This window comes from Lampris incognitus, chromosome 10 (genome assembly GCF_029633865.1).
Source record: "Lampris incognitus isolate fLamInc1 chromosome 10, fLamInc1.hap2, whole genome shotgun sequence".
Taxonomy (NCBI): domain Eukaryota; kingdom Metazoa; phylum Chordata; class Actinopteri; order Lampriformes; family Lampridae; genus Lampris; species Lampris incognitus.
This window is the reverse complement of record NC_079220.1, coordinates 48,830,850-48,853,744: the sequence shown is the minus strand read 5'-3', so window position 1 is coordinate 48,853,744 and position 22,895 is coordinate 48,830,850. Positions and strand designations below refer to the sequence as shown.

Below are 22,895 nucleotides of genomic sequence, written 5' to 3'. Positions count from 1 at the left end.
TGAACCTTGTGTCGGAAGTTAATATGTGTAATGGTTCTTGGTGTCCTGGTTCCAAGTTAATATTTACATGAGTTCCCTGACAAATACTCTGCCCCTGATAAGCCCAATGGAGGAATGACGAATAGGTTTCACTCTCTTCGCTCTTATCTCCCAATTTACAGAATGATCAAACACGCTTCCCTTAACCAAACCAAGCTTAGCAACAGCAATCTTCTCAGACGGGAATAACAAAAAGGGCATCAAGAGCAAAATCGTTTCCAACAGGCGTCTGTGCTGCATTGTTTATCTCTTTGTGGGTCCCTGTTATGCAATGGTTTGGCAAACCTATGGAATAAGTTACCCGCTTGATCCGTTGAAAAGACTGTGTGATTCGCAGTACTGGTTAAAGATGGACACTGAGAGCTATGATAAATAGATGACACAGGCCCTCCTAGCCCACTCTGCAAGCCTCCATGAAAGCTGCTTGTGTTTAGAATTTCCTCATGTTTTTCTGAGATAATCCACTCGCCCGGCAAGACGTAGCTCTCCACCCACAGCTGTGTCAAAGAAAGCCATTCTCTCCAGTCCTCGCTGGAATCCACGAACCATGAGGCTACCAGCCTGTTTCCAAATATTTATGATAAATATATGCTCCATGGGTCTTTTGATAGTTTTACTAATGCTATGCTATTTGTAATAAGGACTGACTCACTATATTGAGCGCTGATTTATCATACTTGTTGCTGTTATTATGGTGTGAGGTGCTATTTGTGTGATAGGAAAAAAATGCTTTCAAATGAGCTACAGCAGTCATTACATATTTATTTGTATTTTAGGGTACCTGCCCTTCTCTGCCCCAAGCTGACCTCAACAACGCTTTCACCCCAAGAGGATCCTACGCCGGAGCCAGATAGTTCCACTTCGGGGGATTGCGTTGGCCTCGTTGGATCAATTATCGGGACTACAGCTGGGCCCTGTGCAACAAAGAATATCGTATAGCCAAGACAAACCCAGGTGATTCGGTCAACATCTTTTGCCATGGCAACAACGGGCATGCAATTGCTAGGCCTGATCCTGTCCATCATAGGCTGGGTGGGTGGGGCCATAGTGTGCACCATCCCTCTGTGGCGTGTCACTGCCTTCATCGGTAACAACATCGTGACAGCTCAGATCATCTGGGAGGGCCTTTGGATGACTTGCATTGTGCAAAGCACGGGTCAGATCCAATGCAAGGTGTATGACAGCATGCTTGCCCTACCCAGCGATATGCAGGCTGCCCGGGGCCTAACGGTACTCTCGATCCTTATGTGTGGCTTGGCTCTGGCTCTGGGCGTTGTGGGAGTCAAGTGCACCAAGTGCATCGGTGTAAACAGCCTGAAGGCCCGCATTGCTCGCATCTCCGGTGCCCTCTTTGCCATCGCTGGGTTCCTCTACCTTGTGCCCATCTGCTGGACTGCCCACTCCATCATCAGGGATTTCTACGACCCACATGTGGCAGCCCCGCACAAGCGTGAGCTGGGCCCTGCCCTCTACATCGGCTGGGGAGCTTCCGCCTTGCTTCTTATTGGGGGATCTTTGCTCTATGCTGGGTCAAGTCCCCCCGGCATCCCAGGCTCTCCCACCTTCAGCAGTGGAGAGAGCAGTCCTCGCAGGGCACCCGCCACACAAGTGAAGGGTTATGTCTAAGCCTCCAAGAAGTCTAGATACCACCCAGTCCCACAAATCTGCCCTGACCAATGACAAACCTTATTTTTTTCTCTCTCATGGTATTGCTCCTTTTAATTCTTTGATATTTAATGTTACTCCATTTTGCTTTTTTTTCTTCGTTCTGATAAGCCACAGGAGGCCATTTCAGGATATTTGAACTCATTTTGTTATTTCGTACCCCGTGTCCTCTGATAACCTTTTTATCTGTCTGACAGTGTAAAAATGCAATAAAATTTCGATTTTCCAATTCCTCCACTGAATAAAAGGTGTGAATCCATGTTTTTATGGAATAAACACATATGGAAACTGTTTTTCTATTGAATTTTAGTGCTTGTTATATTGAATGGTGCAGGCAGAAGAGATGAGGTCCTTGTCTCTTTTCTCATTTATCTGAACACTGATTTGAGTCCCGCTGATTGGAGGGCAACAATAGAACAATAGAGGCATGTGTACGTTTCTATGTGGTGCCATACTGCTGTCAAGTGCCTCTGTGTGTGTGTGTGTGTGTGTGTGTGTGTGTGTGTGTGTGTGTGTGTGTGTGTGTGTGTGTGTGTGTGTGTGAGAATTCTCTTCTACCCAACTCGTTGTTCTCCATCTCCCGTCTCAGGAAACATCAGACATCGTGTCCCTCCATAGATTAATTTCACAATGGACCAATAACAAACCAAGCCACTTAACAAACAACTAAACAGACATTTGAAAAAGCTGGTTCTTGTGTCTTCCCCACTTCCAAGTAATAATGGAAGTAAATAAAAAAGTATCTTCCACATCACTTGGATATTTATGACTTGATTCAGAATCATATAAAATGGAAAAAATAATTGTTTCGAATGTGTATTTGTGTGTGTGTGTGTGTGTGTGTGTGTGTGTGTGTGTGTGTGTGTGTGTGTGTGTGTGTGTGTGTGTGTGTGTGTGTGTGTGTGTATGTGTGTAAGTGTGCAATGTGGGATGCGCCAAGCCTCAGAATGAAAGTATATCTTTATTCATGAGACATTGTTGACATCCCCCAGATTCTGTCTACTTTAAATGGACATTATAATTACAATTATAATTACTCTGGTGAATTAAACCAACCCTCAAGAGCTTTAGTTTTCGGGCACATATTGACCCGCTTTATTCCATTGCTCTGGAGCCTCCTCGAATTACACAAATAAACTGCACACCATACACTGCTCCATCTGCTGTAAGCAGTACAAGAGTCCATAATAATGAGAGCATGCTTGGTTTCCTCCCTTTTTTCTGTATATATATATAACAGATGAGTCCTGAGCAACACAATGCCACTTTACAGAGCATTACAGCACTACAATAACAATGGATACCAGTGTGCCAAGTGACCAGTGTGCCAAGTGCCAGGTAGTGACTCATAAATGACCTAAGCAAGGCCTATACCAGTGCTGGCAGTAGAGTAAAGCAGTGAATACAGTAAGGCAGTTTGTTTCGTTTTTCTGTGCAAAGTAACAATCAGTATGAAATGCAAGAGAGTCTCACTATTTGGATGGTCTTAACAGCACTGAACAGGATCTCTGCACTAAGTGCATTCCCACAAGCCTATCACAATTCAACAAAACACTCATCCTCTATATGGAGTTAGAACAATGAAACAAACAACTGTTGATTAACTGCACAAAATAGGAAACCTGCAGAACCCACCAGAGTAGTAAGCTATAAAGTGGACCCTATTTGAGTCCAGTTATAATCGGAAGGTGGAAATACAATCTGAGGGAGTTCTGTTCACAACACCGATACGAAAGCGCTAGAAATCAGATGATTAAAAAAAAATTTAGAAATTAAATTTTCAAGATTAAGACAAATATCTCATTTGTGATTCCCCCCCCCAAAATTATACGTTCTGCAGAAGCAAACTCTTTCAAGAATCATGTTTCTCCTAGCAGAATTTTAATTTTAAAATCAGACCTTAAGGGGATGCTTTGCCCTGTTACACTACTGCCAACATTTTTCATTTGGTTTGAGTCCCCTCCAAACAGAGCTGGGACAGGGGTTTGACTTCCACTAAAAAAGAAATTGGCTCAAATAATTGAAATGGTTGGAATCACTAACCAGATGAGCATAACTACTGAGAACTTCTGCTGGGCCAGATGTTTCCCTTTCTTCTGTCTGCTTCTTTTACCTTTACCTTCTTTTTATCGCTATGCCTTCTCTTACATACATCACATTTTAGTATATATATATAAACTTTGTTGAGCACGGGAGGGAATGTGCTCAACAAATAAGGGGAAAAATAATCCAGTGAGTCAAGTAAATTCTTTATGAGACAGCTGATGATTTATTGACAGTTGTCTGTTAATGTTCTCCTTCATCCAGGTCATGGTTATCCAACGGTGTTGAATCGAGTGCAACTGGACTCGGTATATATCCGTGAAGACGTTTTGCCTCTCATCCCAGAGGCTTCCTCAGTTCGTGCCTTTCTGATTAGACCAAGCTAGTCTGACTGGCTGGTGATGAGACTCAGAATGTATCCTCTTTGGAGTCGTTGTCAGAGCTATAGATGTCCATGGCTCTTTGTGTTCCAACGGGCGTTGGTAAACATCGGGACACAAAGAGCCATGGACACCTACTATAGCTCTGACAACGACTCCAAAGAGGATAAATTCTGAGTCTCATCACCAGCCAGTCAGACTAGCTTGGTGTAGTCAGAAAGGCACGAACTGAGGAAGCCTCTGGGATGAGAGGCAAAACGTCTTCACGGATATATACCAAGTCCAGTTGCACTTGATTCAACTCCTTTGGATATTGACAGTTGATTGATTGCTTATGGCATGAAACAGGCTTGTAGTAGGCTTGGCCGTACTAAATTGTCCCTAGGTATGAATGGGTGTGTGTGTGTGTGTGTGTGCGGGGGGGGGGCTGTGATGGCCTGGCGGCCTGTCCAGGGTGACTGCTGGAATAGGCTCCAGCATCCCTGAGAGCAGGATAAGCAGTTCAGATAATGTATATATATATATATATATATATATATATATATATATATATATATATATATATATATATATATATATATATATATATATATATCTGCATATATATATGATTGATGGATTCAATGCAGTATACACTTCCTCCGCTAGAGGAAGCAACGTTCCAATAAAGATGGTCGAGTGAGCGCACACAGAACCGGAAGTAGGAAGTAGGGAAAACTTTATGCCTGTGGCTGACTGGGGTGGCTATCAAGCTAACCTCAACGGTGAAAAATAGCCTCAAAATTAACGCGTCGTGTCAGGTAGCCTGAGACTTTGGATCTAATATGGGGAAAGGTGGAGGTACATTCGAGCGGCTTCTGGGTAAGATGACGCTACGCAAATATCTGCTTGTCTTGCGGGTGTATTTTGATTATTGGGCAGAGTGGGACGTTTTCGCCCCCTGTTGTTTTGACAGACGCTCGGGCTGTGGTTACCCGGCCGTCTAATTTTAGCCTGCTAGCTACAGCCAGCTAGCTAGCTAGTTGCTGCTATTGTTCGGAGGCCTATAACGTTGATTTAAGAAATTGAATTTATCAACTTTGTTTTAGAGGCGGACGCTGTCCCCTCTTGACTGTTATTTATTCAAACTGCGGTTGAAATCACAGTCGTTGTCTTCGGGTAGTAATTTGGAAAATGTGAAACTGCCCCCCCCTACACTTAGGTGTCGGCTGTCGTCTTGACCAATATCTGAAGTTGGTTTACGTTAATATTACAATCGCCAGCATGACAGTTCCGTATGCACACCCCCGTTAACCGAACAATAAATGATTAGCTAGCGTAAATGCGTAACACAATGCATGTAATGGCGACTTTATTGTTCATCGGTACGTTGTTGACTGTAGAACTGGCTAGCTAACTGTTAACAAGTGGAGTAACCCTGAACAGCGCGACAGCTGGGGCAGTAATATTTAAACATTTACTCTACGAGTTGAAACCAGCAATGTAGTTGGCTAGTTAATAGCAGTCAATGTATTTAGCTCTTCCATCCTTGCGTTCAAAAATAAAAACAAACAAACAAACAAACAAACAAACAAACAAAAAACAGTAGCTGCTCCTGAGGTTATGCGGTTTGACAAAATAGCTACACGATTGATACACGAATTTCATTTGTTCGGAAAATCAGTGGTTTCTAAGTTTAGCTGCAGTAGTCCCACGATAATAAACAAAGTATTACTGTGATGCAACGCAGCGGTCTGATCATTACTGAATATCAGAAGAATCTAAGCTTTCATGATGAACAAGTTTATAGGCCCAAGCTATTTGCATAGGCTAACTTGACTCACGTCAAAATGCTTATGGTAAACATAATAAAGCAACCCTACAGAAAGCAGGTAATGGTTTGGTGACTTTTTGACATCAAATAACAGGCAGATAGTTTGTAAAGTTAAGCTTTGAGATACTTAGTTTTTTTTACTTCATTTTTAAATTGACTGCTGCAGATAAAGCCACCAGTCAGCTGCTACTGGAGACAGACTGGGAGTCAATTCTGCAGATTTGTGATCTTATTCGGCAAGGAGACACACAGTGAGTGGTCATGCCCATTTCTCGACTCATCCACATAAGTTGTCTCTGACATTTAAAATGGTCTAAACATTTGCTTTTTTTAATTAAAGAATATGTCTTAAATAGACACTTAGCAGTGTATTACATCCCACTGAACTGATCATAAAGAGTCTTAAGTTGTAATGTGTTTTCTGCCTGCAGAGCAAAATATGCAATTGGTGCCATTAAGAAGAAGTTGAATGACAAAAATCCACACGTGGCCCTCTATGCACTCGAGGTAGGATGGATATATAGTGAAAAATGGTCTTATTTGTGGTTCAGCTTTTGATTGACAACTCTGCACCAACACTCAATGAAATATTAAGAATCAGAATCTGTTTTATTTTTCAAGTAAGTTTTAGGGGTGTAAGAAATAATTGAAACACTTAAGTATGGCAACACTATCTTGTTATGTATGATATATTGGATGGATTTTTTTGGAGACAAAGCAAAAGAGGCAAGATTGGGATGGCTTGGACATGTGTGGAGGAGAGATACTGGGTATATTGGGAGAAGGATACTGAATGCCAGGGAAGAGAAAAAGAGGAAGGCCAAAGAGGAGGTTTATGGATGTGGTGAGAGAGGACAAGCAGGTGGCTGTTGTGACAGAGGAAGATGCAGAGGACAGGAAAAAATGGAAATGGATGATACACTGTGGCGACTCCTAACGGGAGCAGCCGAAAGTAGTAGTAGTAGCAGATTGTATGGATTTTTAAAAACACTACCGATTCTTAGGATTACATAGGAGATGTGGCAGTGACGCTACTTGATTATTTTTACATCTCCAACCACTATGTGGAAGGTGTAGTATTGTGATAGGGCTGCACAGAACTACAACAATACAGCAGGCCATGCCAGTGCCACACTAGTTATGGCTGTAGTTGCTTTGATTTTATGCATATTGAGGTGTTTTCTTTATAAAATTTTTCTAAACTTTTGATAAAATATTCCAAGTTATCACAACTTTTGTAGTATCATAAAATATCACAATATATTGAATTGTTACACATAATGATAGGAAACGTATTGCCAAATTTGTGGCAGTATAAATCTTTCAAGTTTTCACACACCGGGGTTTTGACTTGATGCATTATTTACCATAACACTGAGCCATAAAGCAAAGAACACAGTTACACATAGAAAATATAAATAGATGTGATTGGCATTCTAAATATATTAGAAATATGGTTTTCTATGTATATAAGACATGTAACTTGCATGATATCAGTAAAGTCTGTGTATATTAGAGGTGGTTTAACAGATTTGGGGTGGAAAAAGAAATTGCATACAAATATATTTAAGAACTAGTATGAAAGTAGGAGCTCTTGGTAGTGTTATTAGTCTTTATTTTGTTTCTTCAAAAATTGGAACTTTTACAGTTTGCACTAATAAAATCTCCTATTTGCTGTTAGTACCATACTGCATACTGGATGTCAGCATGGGCACATTACAAATAATGTGTCTTTTGTTCAGGTCCTGGAGTCAGTGGTAAAAAACTGTGGCCAGACAGTCCATGATGAGGTGGCAAGTAAGCAGACCATGGAGGAACTGAAGGATCTTCTCAAGGTGACCTTGGCTTTTGATCTCAGCTGTTGACTCGACAACCAGTTTCTGATGTAACCTCCACTGCTCCCATTCATTTCATTAATGTATTCCCAGAGATTAAATCTCTGTACGCAACTTCCTTGAAAGCCTCAACCATAAATCTGCTTAGGTTTGACCTTTGCTGAAATCACCACTGTTCTCTCACTGTTAAGTTCAAACTGTTGTTGAAGATGCGTATACTGTAAATAGTCCTACACTGATAAGTCATTCAGCTAACCCCTCCAGAAAAAAAAGCAAAACACTGTAACTAGCGCTAAAATATCTCAAACATGTATTGCCTGATAGCTTTGTTACAAGGACTGCTTACTATTTATGTCACGTTTAAAGTGGTAGATTTGTTTGAAGTTATCTTGGCTGTAACTCTTATCAGCTTTCCCTAGGTCTCTATTGAATCACTCACTGCTGCTGTTTGGCAGCCAGCTGCATTGGAGTATGAGTTAGCAATCTCTGATTGGATAGATACTTTGTCATGTGACACAGGCTTTTGCGGCTCATGCTGGATTTGACTTCCTGGTGATGTCATTGTCTGGTCACAACGTGTTTTTGGTCGGGAAAAAAACTGGGACCTTCCCGCCTCAGTTCCTACCCATTCAGGGAGAGAATAGCATAAGACATGATTATTTCTACTTGTGTGATACATTAAGCCCTCAAGTATATTAAAGTTTGACATTCAGTCAGAACACGAAGTCAAAAATAAAAAACAAACAGTGTGACCGAATTAAGCTTATATAACCAATTTAGGTTTAAAATAGATACCTGGACTGTTTATTTGATTGGCGTTTGCCTGTTTATGGTGTCTCTCTAGAAGCAGACGGAACCCAATGTAAGAAATAAGATTCTGTACTTGATCCAGGCATGGGCACATGCCTTCCGCAATGAGCCTAAGTACAAGGTGGTCCAGGACACTTACCAGATCATGAAGGTGGAGGGTAAGTGGGCTGGCTTTTTCACTGTACATATCACTATCCATCATCCTATTAATCTTTGCACTAGTGGCATATAAATTCTGTGTTCTTTTTCTCTATACAGGCCACGTCTTCCCTGAGTTTAAGGAGAGCGATGCAATGTTTGCTGCAGAGAGAGTAAATTTTTTTTTTTTCCTCTTTTGGGTTTATTCGATGTGTAATGTCTGTGGTGGTGTGTAACGTCTCTGTGTCTTATCCAGGCCCCAGACTGGGTAGACGCTGAGGAGTGCCACCGGTGCAGAGTTCAGTTTGGTGTTATGACAAGAAAGGTAGACTTAACCTTCCTGAAACTAGGCCATGAAGAGACAGATTGCCTTTTACTGAATGACACGGCTTTGTATTTATTACCTGCTTGACTTTAGTAGGTGTGTACTTGCTTTTGACCTAATTTTCTGTTTTTGGCTTTTCCAGCACCATTGTCGTGCCTGCGGTCAGATTTTCTGTGGCAAGTGCTCTTCCAAGTACTCTACCATTCCCAAATTTGGTATTGAGAAAGAAGTCCGTGTGTGTGAACCCTGCTTTGAGCTTCTGAACAAGTGAGTACTCAGAACCCGAACTGGAAAACCCATAACCAACTCAAATTCCATTCTTTCCAAAAGGAAGTGTGTTTAATCCAGTCTGATGCATATGTCCCCATGTAATGTGAACTGCATTTCTGGCCTCATGCTTCAGTATCACATTTCTGATAATGAAATCATGCTGTTGCTCTCTTTTTTTAAAGCCTCTGGAAATTTGGCTTGAAATAGTAAAAATGTATATTTGATATCAAAGTTGAGTGTCTCATCAAGCATCCAAAAAAATCTGAGTGAAAATAAATGTTCATAGCTATTAGAAATCTAGTTAAAAAAAAACAACTCATTTTGCAGTTTAGATTTTTCAAGACTGTAGGCATGGCACCTTTTTGACTGACATCCCCCTCTGCACGGGGCCCGTGGTGTGTCATTTTTTTTACCCGAAAAATGACACAGTGTGCATGTAAACAACCTCTTTCCTAGTCTGGACATCGAACCTCCCTGGATTTGCGCGGATGCCCCCTGCTCCGGTGGTGGTGCTAATGTCATCCGTCGTCGTGCGCTCTTAGGGTTGATGCAACGGCAGCCATGTTGTGCCTCTTCCGGTGCTTTCTGGGCTTGGTCCCAAACAAAACTCTCGGAACCACAAACTTGTGCGGCTCGCCTCGCCATGACATCCCCGCCATGTGCCTGTGGGTACCTGACTCGACCCTCTCCTCCAGGGAGGCGATGGGGAGTTTAATGCCTCCCCGGCCCCGTCGGGAGTGCGCTAGCTAATTGCAAAAGGCTATGTAGAGACTAGTTGGCTCCAATCATAAAAAAAAAAAATCCATGTCAGTTGTCTGGTTTGTGTAATTAATTGCGTAATTTTCGTAATGTTCAAGCATAACCACACCCAGTTCAAACCCAATATCAGGACGGACAGTTTACAGGAACTTAAATGACAATCATTTTAATTTGGATTGAAGCTAATTTCTAATACTTTTTAGATGCTTACTATTATGTACATCCATCCGCCCATCCATCCATTAGCCGAACCGCTTATTATGTACATAAGACCTGAATTTCATAGTTAGAAGGTTCTTGTGGATTTGGGTTTCCAGTGGCTTTAACGCTTCACCATGTTGAAAACACTGTACTGAAGAGTTTTAATTATGCTATGATTTAAGGCTGGCTTTTAGCATCAGCTGCTGCACTCTTTGAGCTAACAGTTTCATCCATGGCTCTGTTAAAGCTTATGCCACTCTGTCCTTCAGTTTGTTTGAATTGCTCACACTAATTGACTCTGCTTGCATGGCTGCGTTGCTCTTTTCCTTTTTTGTGTGTAATGGCTGTTCAGCGTTTTTGATGTTCCAAACAACTTTTGACCCTCTGCTGATTCACAAGGATGTTTGTCCTCCCTGATCCCTCTTCCTCACCAGCCACCCCTCCCTCTCTCCTCCACCCAGGAAAGCCGAGGGGAAAGCCCCGTCCTCTGGTACTGCTGAGCTGCCTCCAGAGTACCTGACCAGCCCTCTGTCCCAGCAGTCACAGGTAGCAGTCAGAGAGATGTTTGTGTGGCGCTCTGAAGGCTGACTGTTGGGGAATTTTCATGTTCACTTTGTTTTTTGTTTATTTTATTTTTTTAAGTACAATAAAAAGTACAGCTCTGTCAGATCCGACTATGGCCGGACTCGATGAAGCAGCAATTATTGGCAACGCTGTCTTTGGGAGGGGGCGGAGTCGGCTTGTGTTCGTCACATGAATGCTTCTCTGGGTGTGTCGGAAAAAGCAGTGGTTCGGCCTGGAGTCGCCTTGTCACGAAAGTGGGGAGGTGTCTCCTTCGAGACTGCCGGCCGGAGAGATGCAGTTGGCGAATGCATACAGTACGAGGGTGGGAGTTTCAACTAAAATAGGTATTGATTGGCCACTAAATTGGGAGAAAAAGGGGAAAATCAGAAATAAATAAATAAATAAGTACAGCTCTGTACAGCATGCGGGGTAGCTGCAAAGCACATAGCGAATGCAAATGACCACAGTAATTCATTTTAGGCAAAGTGGTAAATTATAAACAAGAAGTCGTACTGGTGTGTAGTCGATATCCGTCAAAGCAGGGGGGTAGATGCAGCATAATGTTTTGAATGCAAGAAGGAAGTTGTAAGAATTCAGTATAAATTTGTGGTGAGGGTGTGACGAGTCGGTGGTGTTATTCTTTCACTATAATAGGAGATCTTTATTGGGATACTGCCCAACAAAGAAGCCGTTTTAAGACAGATTTTCTCAAGCGCTGCAAACTGAGTAAGTTAGAGAATAGAGAGGAGTACCTCAAAGTTACCACTTTGGAGACTGTCATTTTTGTTTGTCTACTTTATCCACTGAAAGCTATGAAGATACGTGTGGTAATTGCAGTGGTGGTAGATCACTCCAAATCCCAGAGATTGATTAAAAAAGGAACCCAGTCGCAAGTGCTCTTGCCTCAGCACCTTCCCCATTACTAAACAAAAAACATGGTTGAATCTGATGTTTAGTTATTCATGTAGATGTTTTTTAGGCTTGTTCTGCCATACCTAGCCATAAAACCCATGTGTCATCTTCTGAAGCATGGATGGATGGTCCCTTCATCCATTATTCAGACTCTCAGCTAGGAAATGGAGTTTGAATCGGTGTGAGTTTCATCCAACTCATCTTTGCCAAGTCCCATGTTAGAGGCTTCAGCTGTGTTCCCTGCCTACACATCTGTACGGGTTTTTTTACTCTCTACCCTGCCCCCTCTCTACCCATCCATCCCTCCCCAGGTCTCACTGCACTCCCTGTCTCCTCAGATGCCCCCCAAGAGAGATGATACCGCACTGCAGGAAGAGGAGGAGCTTCAATTGGCTATTGCCTTATCCCAAAGTGAGGCTGAGGAAAAGGAGAGGATGGTAGGTAGTGCAACTTTTAAAATTCCTCTGGGGAAATCATCTGATATTGGAAAAAAACAATACCAAGGTTTTGTGTGCAACTACAGAGGCAGAAGAATTCATATTCGGTGTATCCCAAAGCTGAACCCACACCAGTGACTTCCTCGGCCCCACCAGTCAGCACCCTCTACTCCTCCCCCGTGGTAAGAATTGTTCTGGTCTGCTCCTTTCTGAGAAAATAAATGCTTACAGTTTCAGGCCTATGCTTTATATCCCTGAAAGGTTGCATGTGACTTAGCATTTAATTGAATGTTTGCAAGATGTCTCCAAATCCCACCTCCCTTAGTTACTGTTACTATGTCCAATAAACATTTAAGGGATAGATTTATTTTTTTGATCCCTCGTCAGAATGTTTTTGGGAATCATTTAGAACTCTACTGACAAAGAACTTGGCTGATTGCTTCAGGTTGCCGAAATGTCTCGTTGGGCTTCATGCTATCCAATAGGGCATTTCTTAAAGCCTTAAAAAACAATGGTGTGGGGGGGTCCAGGTGGCGTAGTGTTCTATTCCTTTGTCTACCAACACAGGGATTGCGGGTTCGAATCCCCATGTTACCTCCGGCTTGGTCGTGCATCCCTACAGACACAATTGGCCATGTCTGCGGGTAGGAAGCCGGATGTGGGTATGTGTCCTGGTCACTGCACTAGCGCCTCCTCTGGTTGGTCGGGGCGCCTGTTCAGGGGAGAGGGGAAACGGGGGAATAGCGTGATCCTCCCACGCGCTACGTCCCCCTGGCGAAACTCCTCACTGTCAGGTGATAAGAAGCGGCTGGCGACTCCATGTGTATCGGAGGAGGCATGTGGTAGTCTGCAGCCCTCCCTCGGCTCAGCAGAGGGGGTCAGAGCAGTGACCGGGACGGCTCGGAAGAGTGGGGTAATTGGCCGGGTACAATTGGGGAGAAAATGGAGGAAAAATCCACAAAAACAAAAAAAACCCCACTGGTGTGTCTTCTTTTCTGTCATTATTTTCTGTCATTATTTTGCAAGTGATAACTTTAGATGAGTTGTTTAATCTCTCTCTCCAGAACTCTTCTGCTCCATCCGCTGAAGATGTGGACCCAGAGGTACAGCTAACGCCAAGCTCACCGTCATCATTTTAGTCTTTTGAAAATACTGCTGTGTTCCCATAATACTGATATGAATGTGCCTCCCATTTCAGCTGGCTCGTTACCTGAACAGAACTTACTGGGAGAAGAAACAGGAAGAGGCCCGTAAGAGTCCCACCCCCTCTGCCCCTGCGCCTGTGCCATTGGCTGAGCCCCTGCCACCAATCAGTCAGCCAGTGGAAAGTCATGCTCCAGTCCAGCCAGTCAACATAGTGGAGGTAAGCGGACCACTTTGTCAGATGCTTTCTGGAAGAAGGCTCTGGAAGCTGTCAACTCCTCCGCTAGTCATGCTAGGCTCAGTCTCATACGGTTCACAGTAGTTCATAGACTCCATTATAGCAAGGCTAAGCTCGCCAAACTTTACCCAAGCAAAGTGGGTGAAAATTGATGAAGATATTCCCTAGGCCCTTTTGATTTGGCTCATATGTTCTGGTCATGTCCCAAACTAACTGGCTTCTGTCATTCGTTTTTTTAACATGATTTCAGAAAATTTGAAGTTGAAAATCTGTCCGTCCCCTCACATAGCAGTCTTTGGTAGACCCCCAGATGAAATCACTACAACTGCTATCCAATCTAATGTTATGGCCTTTGCCTTTTTAATCGCCCGTAGAAGAATCCTCATTCTTTGGAAATCCTCTCAGCCACCCTCTATTAAAGCGTGGCTACGGGACGTTTTGTTTCTACTTAAACTGGAAAAAGTAAAGTTTACACTGAGGGACTCCTCTGATAGGTTTTATTCTCCCTTGAAGCCATTGATTCAATATGTTGATTGCCTCCCTCCTGGCGAGGTGGCGCCATAGAACTCGAGCTTGGGCCGGCCTGGGGTGAATGAATGAATACCTTGCAGCTTGCCCACCACATGGATGGCCAGCAGTTACCCAACCTCACAAAGCCCAAAAGACCATTAAAGTGGCGCAGATGCTAGTACAGTAGTTATTCCTTTATTTATTTATTTTTTCTCTTCTTTATATTTAGTTATTTATTTCACTTATCTAAATTTTTTTTGTTTTTTGTTTTGTTTCTTTTGTTTCATTTTTCGTGTTTATATTTAACCTGCTGTAATGTGGTTTAATTCTGTTCTGAGAAGGGGCCTGCAGGACAGGGTAGGAGTAGATAGAGGGGAGCAGGATGTGGGTAAATGGGGATGTTAAAATGTTAAAAAATACTAACTGTAATTGTTCAGTTCGATTTGTTTTCCTTGGGGAAAACAAACAAAACATAGTCTGATGTTTATAATAACGGATGGCAAGACTGTATAAGATTTAGACCCTGTAGCGCCGCATTATGTAATAACGCCGCATTATGTAATAATGTAATAAATTTTCACATCATTATGTAATAACGCCACGTTTTTTTCAAATCAAGACATAAATTTTGGTGGTTTATTACATAATGCACCAAATTATTACATTTTCTTCATAAAAAAGTGTAACATCCGCATTTTGTAATAACCGGTGCAATATGTAACAACTTTTATGAAGAAAATGTAATAATTTGGTGCATTATGTAATAAACCACCAAAATTTATGTCTTGATTTGAAAAAAACGTGGCGTTATTACATAATGATGTGAAAATTTATTACATTATTACATAATGCGGCGTTATTACATAATGCGGCGCTACAGACCCTGAGCCTCATGCTCACCTAAACGTCTCTCTCATATTTCTCTTAAATTTGTTTTCATATTCTTGAATGTTGAATGCCATTTAGTCATAAAAGGAATGCATGTGTGAACTGTCAGTTGGCATAGTTTATGCCTCGCAAAGACAATATAAAGACAGATGATTTGAGTGTCCTGTATAAAAATAGGAGAAAACAAGACGAGGTCAAAACCAAGTATATGGCTGGACTGTGCATGGTCAATTTTCAAAATTGTGTCCTATTTGTGAGCAGGGTAGTCGGTGGTAGTGTCTTTAATGTGAATTTCTGGATGTTAAATGTTCGTCAACAATTTTCTTGTAGTGGTCCCAGTAATATTCGTTGTCAAATTGTACTGAAGTAGCATATCACATGACATGGTTAAGCTACATTCGATACAATAGGTGCGTGTTTACCAGTGACGTCATTGGCGAGCCGACCAATCGTGTAACTTCAGTGATGTAATTAGTCACCTCATCCAATGGCCTAATGTTGTAACTTGTTCCCTCAGTCATCTAACGCCTTGATTCCACCAGGCTTGGCACCGAGTGTTTTGCCTGCCCGATTTTGTTGACTTGTTGATTTGGTCATTTTTCCTTGATTAAAAAAAAAAATGTTTCTACCATTGGTAAGCAGGCTACGTAGTTAAATTATTTCTTTTTTTGTCTGTTTTAATTGTGTTTACTGTTATTTCCTACTTCTGAACTTCTGGCCTGGTGCCACAGGTTATGGTGTAATGTTGGTGTAGGGATGTGAGATATGATTGGGAGTCTGGTGGTTTATTTTGAAAATTGACCGGATGCTCTATGCCGTTCCAGTGTCTGATTTCCTGCCTGGCTTGATCTGCTTTGTGCAGCCTGACTGCAAATGTCTATCACTGATCATGTTGTCTGTCAATGATCATGTTGTCTGTCACTGATCATGTTAGAATGTCTTTATACATTCTCAATAATCCAGGTAAGAAAATCACAGAAAGTTGAGTCAGTTCATTTGGATACGTTTTTGAGAGAGAAATATTTGGTCACACATCTCAGTGATGTCTTCAGTCTCAACTGACAGCAGGTATCCCCACCCTTATAAACAATACAGTGACATAATAACCGAAAACGATCAGTTTCATATGCAAATTGCCGTGAGCATTAACTAGAGTTTCGATGGCCATGCGTACTATTCACAGAAGATTTGGGAATAGTTGCAATCACAGCATTGTAAGATGGTGACAGATGTACTCTTAGCCCCCCCCCCCCCCCCCCCCGTTCAGGGATGGTCGTTCCCTCTTCACATAGATGGCCTCTTTGACTCCCTGTTCAAACCAGCGGTCCTTCCTATCAAGGATGTGCACAGCCTCATCCTTGAAAGAGTGGCCACTGGCCTGTAGATGGGTGTAGACTGTGGAATCCTTCTGTGTTGTGCCATTCTTTTGGCCAGCGTCTGTTTGGTTGCCCCGATGTACAAGTCACGGCAATCCCCCTGGCGCTTAACAGTGTATAATATATTACTCTGTTTGTGTCAGAGGACCCAGTCCTTGGGGGGGGGGGGGGGACCAGTTTCTGGCACAGCGTATTTTTGGGCAGGCAAAAAAAAAAAAAAAAACCACTGAGATGCGGTTTGGAAAATAAGTGTCGCAACCGTTCTGACACCCCTGGCCACATTTGGAATCACCACTGGTTTACACTTCGGCAGCTGTTGTCCATCCTTCTCCCTTCGATCGGCTGGTGCGCTGTTTGGGCGTCTTCCTGGCTTTGACGAACCCGGGTGACAGGTCAAGCCAAGTCAAACTTAATATAGCACATTTCATACACAGGGCAACACAGTGTGCTTTACATAAAGTGACGATACAATCACAGCACAATCATAAAAGTGCAATTGTAGAAAATAAATATGTATATCAACAGGTGTTAGTCACAGAAAGTTGAATCGGTTCATCTGGACATGACATGTCAACCCAGGTATTGTCCACAAATCTGAACCGATGGGCATTTGGACAATCAGCTCTGGTGATCGCATCGTAGCCGGAACGCAACAGCCATGCACAGTGGAATCAACACTGTGATGACTGACAGACATTGGCAGTTGTTGGGCTGGCTGGCCGACCAATAGGTTGTTTGCATATGACGTCACGAACTACAGATGGAGGGCAGGAAGGGATTTTCTACATAGGAAGCGCTATCACAAACTTTCGAAATGCCTATGTTTGGTGTCATTAACTGAGAAACCACAAGGAGTTTTATTGAGTACCAAAAGTGGTTGTTCATGAGGGGGGAAAAAATGCAAGAAATTGATGGAAAACGTTGGAAAAAATGGCTTGCGAACCGTTGTCTGTGGTCGGGAGGAGCGGAGTCGGATAACGTGTGCAGTGACCACTTCATCAAAAAAATCACCCTTCATAACATAAGGACCATGTCCAACATATCTTACTTTCTGTTTATACCTTTCTCTCATAATATCGTCTTAAGCTAGCACAGTTCGGGCTAAACTAGCTCCATCTCGTCCATTCTGTTTTCACTTCCTGCCCTCCATCTGAATCTCGCGCGTCGTCAGAATCACGTGACTGCAAACAAGCTATCGTGTAACTTCAGTGACATCATTGGTCACCTGATCCAGCAACCCGATTGTGTCAAACATGATCATTCAGTCAGTCAGTCAGTCAGTCTAAACATGGTCGCTCAGTGACATTCATGTTTGTAGGACTGGCCCGCTGGAGCTGTCCAGCCAAAAACAGCTTGGTAGGAATTTAAACCTCTGATGAGATGCTACCTTTCCATCTAGAGTTGTTGCACAACGAGGGATGTAAATATCACATGTAAATATCATAGTGCTTGAATTGGAACTGGTAAAAATGAAAGGAATTATTTTCCAGGTCTTGTCAGTTTCCATTTTAGCTGCCAATAGCATTTTGATAAATGATTCATGGACTTATTCTTCTGGTCTCTTATACAGATTTGCATTCAACAGGCCTGAGTTACTTTTAAGTTTTCATTTTACCAACGAACAAATCTAAATCAAGAAAAAAATTATTGAATGTCATAAGACTCCACAAATAGCCACGTACTCTTTAATAGCAAATTTGTGCACACAATGGTTGTTGCAAAAAGCCCATTTTACTTTCGATAACCTGCTAAACTGAATCAAGAGCCTTCAAGTGTGTCCTCTTCCCCCACCCCACATCAGCAGCCCTACCAGAACGGGGAGTCAGAGGAGAACCACGAGCAGTTCCTGAAGGCCCTGCAGAACGCCGTCACCACTTTCCTCAACCGCATGAAAAGCAACCACATGCGTGGGCGCAGCATCACCAACGACAGTGCTGTGCTCTCCCTCTTCCAGTCAATCAACAACATGCACCCACAGCTGCTGGACATCCTCAACCAGTTGGACGAGAAGAGATGTGAGTGCTGGTTTTTTGTGCGTGTGTGTATGTGCAAAAGAAGCTTTGTGTGGAAATGTGTGTTTGTAGGTGCATCTACCGTCGATTGACTTGATAGCTGTGTTTAAATAAGGCTTCTGGTGTGTGGATGTGGGGGGGTTGCAGTGTATTATGAGGGGTTACAGGATAAGCTGGCTCAGGTGCGTGACGCTCGGGCAGCCCTCAATGCCCTACGAGATGAGCACCGGGAAAAGCTTCGCCGTGCAGCAGAGGAAGCTGAAAGGCAGAGGCAGATCCAGCTGGCACAGAAACTGGAAATCATGAGGCAGAAGAAACAGGTAGGCGGTGGTGGGATGCATTCCATTTAAAAAAACAAAAAAAAAAGATTGGAACACCGTGCATGTATTTGCAAGAGTGGCTGATGAAGATGTGTTGTCCCGGGTCTTGTAATTCAGGAGTACCTGGAGATGCAGAGGCAGTTGGCTATCCAGCGTCTCCAGGAGCAGGAGAAGGAGAGGCAGATGCGCCTGGAGCAGCAGAAGCACACCATCCAGATGAGGGCCCAGATGCCTGCCTTCTCTCTTCCTTACGCCCAGGTACGCACTATCTTGTATCCCCAGCTACACTTTATTTGTTCCTTGTCACTGCTTGTCCTGTCAGAAGTTCTCAGTGTGTCTTCTAAGATGGATAACACGAGTGCAATGGATAGAATTGGGCACAGAAATGAAATGTCATGTAGTCAGCAACTGCGGATGAAAATGCTGACCCTATAAAACTAAAATAAACTAGGCTGGAAGGTTAAAAAAAATTACTCTACAAGGCCTACTGTTTTTTTTGTAATCATTAGTGGGACACTTTTTTAGCAATGTTGATCCTGTTTGTTTTTGGGATGTATTTTCTTCCTCCCCATGTAATCTGAACTGCCCCTGGCATAACCGTGATGAGATTAACATTGATCTTGTCCTGTAGAGGCTACTCTCCACACAGAGTTTAAAGGCCCGGTCATTTGGTCACACCTTTTTTGTCAGTGTAGCATTCTTGTGTCATATTTTTGATTCTGATTTTGTAGAATTAGTCCCTTTAGAAATATGCTGCTGGGTAACAAATTCCTCCTCAGTCACAGTCTTGAAGGGCTGGACGACATGGACAAAATCAAATATCATGGACCGAATACTTCTATCAGTATTTTGATGATATGTAGAGATGACCATTGGAGCTCTCACAAAATATTTACATAATTACATATTTGATAAACAGTCATTAGTAATGTGGATATGATGTTCAACAGGTAGAAACAAATAACATAACGGTTAGAATAATCTAATGAGTTAGGGAAAAAATTGTATTTCTTTACTGCAATGCAGCCTTTTAAACCAGGAAAGGGTAACACTTATGTCATATCACGATATTGCGATATCCAAAATCCCAGATGATAGCTAGTCTTATATCATTATATCGATATAATATTGATATTGGCCAGCCCTACAGTCTTGTGTAACAATGCTAGTTTACTTAGTTGCTGTTCGTCCTATGGTGCAGATGCAGTCTTTGCCCCCTAATGTGGCTGGAGGGGTGGTGTACCAGCCTGGCGCACCACCCAGCTACCCAGGAACCTTCAGCCCTGCCGGCTCGGTGGAAGGCTCACCCATGCATAACGTCTATATGAACCAACAAGGGCAGACTGCTCCCGGACAGTATCAGGCCATGCCTGTCTCAGCCACAGGTAAGAAAATCCAAATGTGGAGCTAAATGTGAAAATAATATTGGAAGATTGTTACACTCCCAAATGACACATTTTATCCGACTGCTGTTATATTTAGACAGTTTTAGTGAAATGGCCCCACAAATTTATCGTAGTTAAGGAATACTTCCATAAATGCAGCTCCCGGCACTTGACCCATTTGTTCTGCTTCCCTTTAGATCCAAACATGGTGAATGCGTATATGTACCAGGGTGCTGGCACCAATGGGCAGGCTGCCCCTCCTGGTCAGGTCCCTCCAACCACTAGCCCCGCTTACTCCAGCTACCAGCCCACACCCACACAGGGTTACCAGGTGTGACTAACTGGCCATGTTAGCCTACTTTCACAGTCCTTTAGATATTTTTGTCTGTAGATTGAAGGCCAGTATCTTAACTCGACTTATTTGCTCCTATGCACAGAATGTGGTCTCCCAAGCTCAGAGTATGCCCCCCATGTCCCAGGCAGCCCCTACTAACGGCATGGGCTACATGGGCTACCAGCCTTATAACATGCAGAACATGATGCCGGCGCTGCCAGGACAGGACCCCAACATGCCTCCCCAACAACCTTACATGCCGGGCCAGCAGCCCATGTACCAGCAGGTCAGTCCCTTGTCCCTCTTCGTTGTAATAAGATAAATTATATTCGATAACTGTGGGGAGATGTAATTGTGCTGCAGCAAGTCATGTCAAAAACAGTCTGATTCAGGCTAAAAAAAAAACAAAAAAAACGAAACACTGTCCTTTGAGTAATGAATGCACAGGGCATCAGTATCTAACACTGCACTAACTACTCATAGGCAGCAACAAGCAGCTTTTACGGGTAATATTCTAACGGGGACATTTTTTTTAATCTTTTCCATATATGACTAGGTATGCTCTCTGTTGGCTAAGTATAGCACAGATCAAGAAATTATGTTCTCAGCTATTGCTTTTTTAGCTCCTCATTTCTCTGTATGTGGGTTATTTTTAAACTCACTCTTGAACTAATCTTCCTATCTTTACCAATGCACTCCCTGGTTAGATGGCTCCCCCTGGTGGCCCGCAGCAGCAGGCGCAGCAGCAGCCACTCCCTCAGGCTGTTCCCGGCAGCGCAGAGGCACAGCTCATCTCCTTCGACTGACCGCCCGCACCCTGATCTTTTGACCCTGCAAGACCTAACGCACTACACCCCTCCTTCCTCCCCTGGTCTCTCTCCTCCCTCCCTGAGGACTCCCGAGGAGCCCCTCTCCGGACGGCCATGGTTCCCTACCTTCCACCTTCCTGTGATGTGGCAATGTGAAAATGTTGTGATGATGTTGCAGAACCGTCTCCTTCTTAGCCACCCCCTCAACCGAAGCAGAAGATAGGATTGGCGAGGGAGGGCGCCGTAGCCCATACCCTCTCAGCCGTTTCTTCCCTCTATCTCCCTCTCCCGATACATGCATTGTATTTCATTATCAAACAAAATGCTGAAGCTCAAAAAATAGTCAGTGCTAGAAGAGTTTAAAATTGAGTGGGTAAAATATAACGCTTAATCAAGGGGAACAGTAGGCGTAACCATTCTTTGTCTCATATTTTTCTAAAGCGGAACAATTGCATGTTGTTAAATTGTAATTATTTTCTGAAAATGGAATCGAGCGTTTAGAATCATCCTGGGGCTTTTGGAGGCGCTTGAGCAATGTCTGTTTCGTTTTAAAGAGTCTGTGGATATGTGTGTACGGATGAATGGATACGTCGTGAGGAGGGGAGGCACAGTCGAAATCCTGAGATCGGACGCGCTAATCTGCGTCTCCATTAAGCCTACAATTTTGACATTCCAGTGTAGTCTCTTATTATCAGTCCCGCGTATGTGCCCGCGCACATACAAACAGACACACACTCGGACACAGTAGCGTTATCCCAGCTTGGTGTTTGTTTGTTGTAAATGTCTCAGTATTGGGTGTCTCACAACAAGAATATTAGGACGACTAGAGCGGGGATGGTGTGTTTAGAGGGTTGTGTTAGTTGGACAGTCCTTAAATGTTCTGTAGTTATGCTGAAGTAGGTGAATAGCCTGATAAGAAAACAGCTTGTGAGAGTGTAGATGCTGAAGCTGCAGCCCTGTTTTGCACAAGGCTGTTGACTGTGTCATGAGATGAGGTTCTCTTCAGAGTAAGTTGAAGTGTGTGTGTGTGTGTGTGTGCGCGTGTGTGTGTGTCTAGGTCTATGTGCGCTTTTATCAAGTGTACGAGAAGAGAAGGGTCTCTTCAGAAATGCAAACGTGCTTGCCGGGATGAACACGATTCGCCGCATGTGTGAAATATACGCCCACATCAATGACTTCTGTAACCCATAAATTGACATGAAATTCTTTGTTCCATCATACTGATCTGTCTGACATCAAAGTAATTTTAAGATTATATTTAATAAATATCTCGTTCTTATTGTCCATTGGCCTCACCCCCTCTGTTTCCATACCCTCCCCAAGAGGATGCGTAAAGAGGCATACAGTATGAATGATCCCTCATAGGAAGAATGCAAATGTTTGTTATCTTACCAGCATTCCTTTATATATTTTCAAAGGAGAGTTGACAGCCCAGTCACTTGACTTTATTTTTATTTTTAATTTTTATTTTTTTGAGTATTTTTTATTTAGATGGGAGGTAAACGGTGAGAGAGCCGGGAGAGAATGTTTCTGGTGGGATTTCGATCCCAGGCCAAGCAGGATGGAAAGTGATGCCAGAAGCAACAGTGTCTACTCAGCTTCTGCTGAATGCACTGCAATATGACCACAAGTGGGATTTGGACTCTGCTAGTCCTGCTGTTATTGTGGAAAGGCCAGAACATCACATGT

The 22,895-nt window shown here is 43.0% G+C and overlaps 2 protein-coding genes across 7 annotated transcripts; both read left to right on the top strand.

The window, feature by feature from the left end:
• The first annotated feature begins 998 nt into the window (after positions 1 to 998).
• cldnk (claudin k) lies at positions 999 to 2,082 on the top strand. The gene has a single exon (XM_056287349.1). It carries the CDS (start codon positions 1,018 to 1,020, stop codon positions 1,663 to 1,665), a length of 648 nt encoding a protein of 215 aa, XP_056143324.1. The 5' UTR covers positions 999 to 1,017; the 3' UTR covers positions 1,666 to 2,082.
• Positions 2,083 to 4,852: 2,770 nt separating this feature from the next.
• Positions 4,853 to 21,242, top strand: hgs (hepatocyte growth factor-regulated tyrosine kinase substrate). 6 transcript variants are annotated; one of them, XM_056287263.1, is made up of 20 exons: positions 4,853 to 4,988; positions 6,107 to 6,191; positions 6,372 to 6,447; positions 7,683 to 7,775; positions 8,626 to 8,743; positions 8,844 to 8,896; positions 8,980 to 9,048; positions 9,191 to 9,315; positions 10,713 to 10,824; positions 12,066 to 12,191; positions 12,278 to 12,373; positions 13,256 to 13,294; positions 13,390 to 13,554; positions 18,148 to 18,361; positions 18,506 to 18,678; positions 18,796 to 18,936; positions 19,880 to 20,063; positions 20,261 to 20,394; positions 20,501 to 20,683; positions 21,105 to 21,242. In XM_056287263.1, the coding sequence occupies exons 1-20, from the start codon at positions 4,952 to 4,954 to the stop codon at positions 21,201 to 21,203; spliced, it is 2,322 nt and encodes a 773-aa protein (XP_056143238.1). In that variant the 5' UTR covers positions 4,853 to 4,951; the 3' UTR covers positions 21,204 to 21,242. The 6 variants fall into 6 exon arrangements, with proteins under 6 accessions (XP_056143238.1, XP_056143237.1, XP_056143241.1 ...); XM_056287262.1 differs by having other exon boundaries at positions 8,623 to 8,743; XM_056287266.1 differs by having other exon boundaries at positions 8,620 to 8,743; positions 10,740 to 10,824; positions 12,093 to 12,191.
• Positions 21,243 to 22,895: the final 1,653 nt, after the last annotated feature.

Excerpts from the sequence above, each read along its gene's own strand:
- cldnk (XM_056287349.1), top strand. The coding sequence starts at position 1,018 with ATGGCAACAACGGGCATGCAATTGCTAGGCCTGATCCTGTCCATCATA.
- hgs (XM_056287261.1), top strand. The coding sequence starts at position 4,952 with ATGGGGAAAGGTGGAGGTACATTCGAGCGGCTTCTGG. Across the intron at positions 7,776-8,619 it reads AACTGAAGGATCTTCTCAAG|AAGCAGACGGAACCCAATGT; the intron begins GTGACCTTGGCT and ends GTGTCTCTCTAG. Across the intron at positions 12,192-12,277 it reads CTGAGGAAAAGGAGAGGATG|AGGCAGAAGAATTCATATTC; the intron begins GTAGGTAGTGCA and ends GTGCAACTACAG.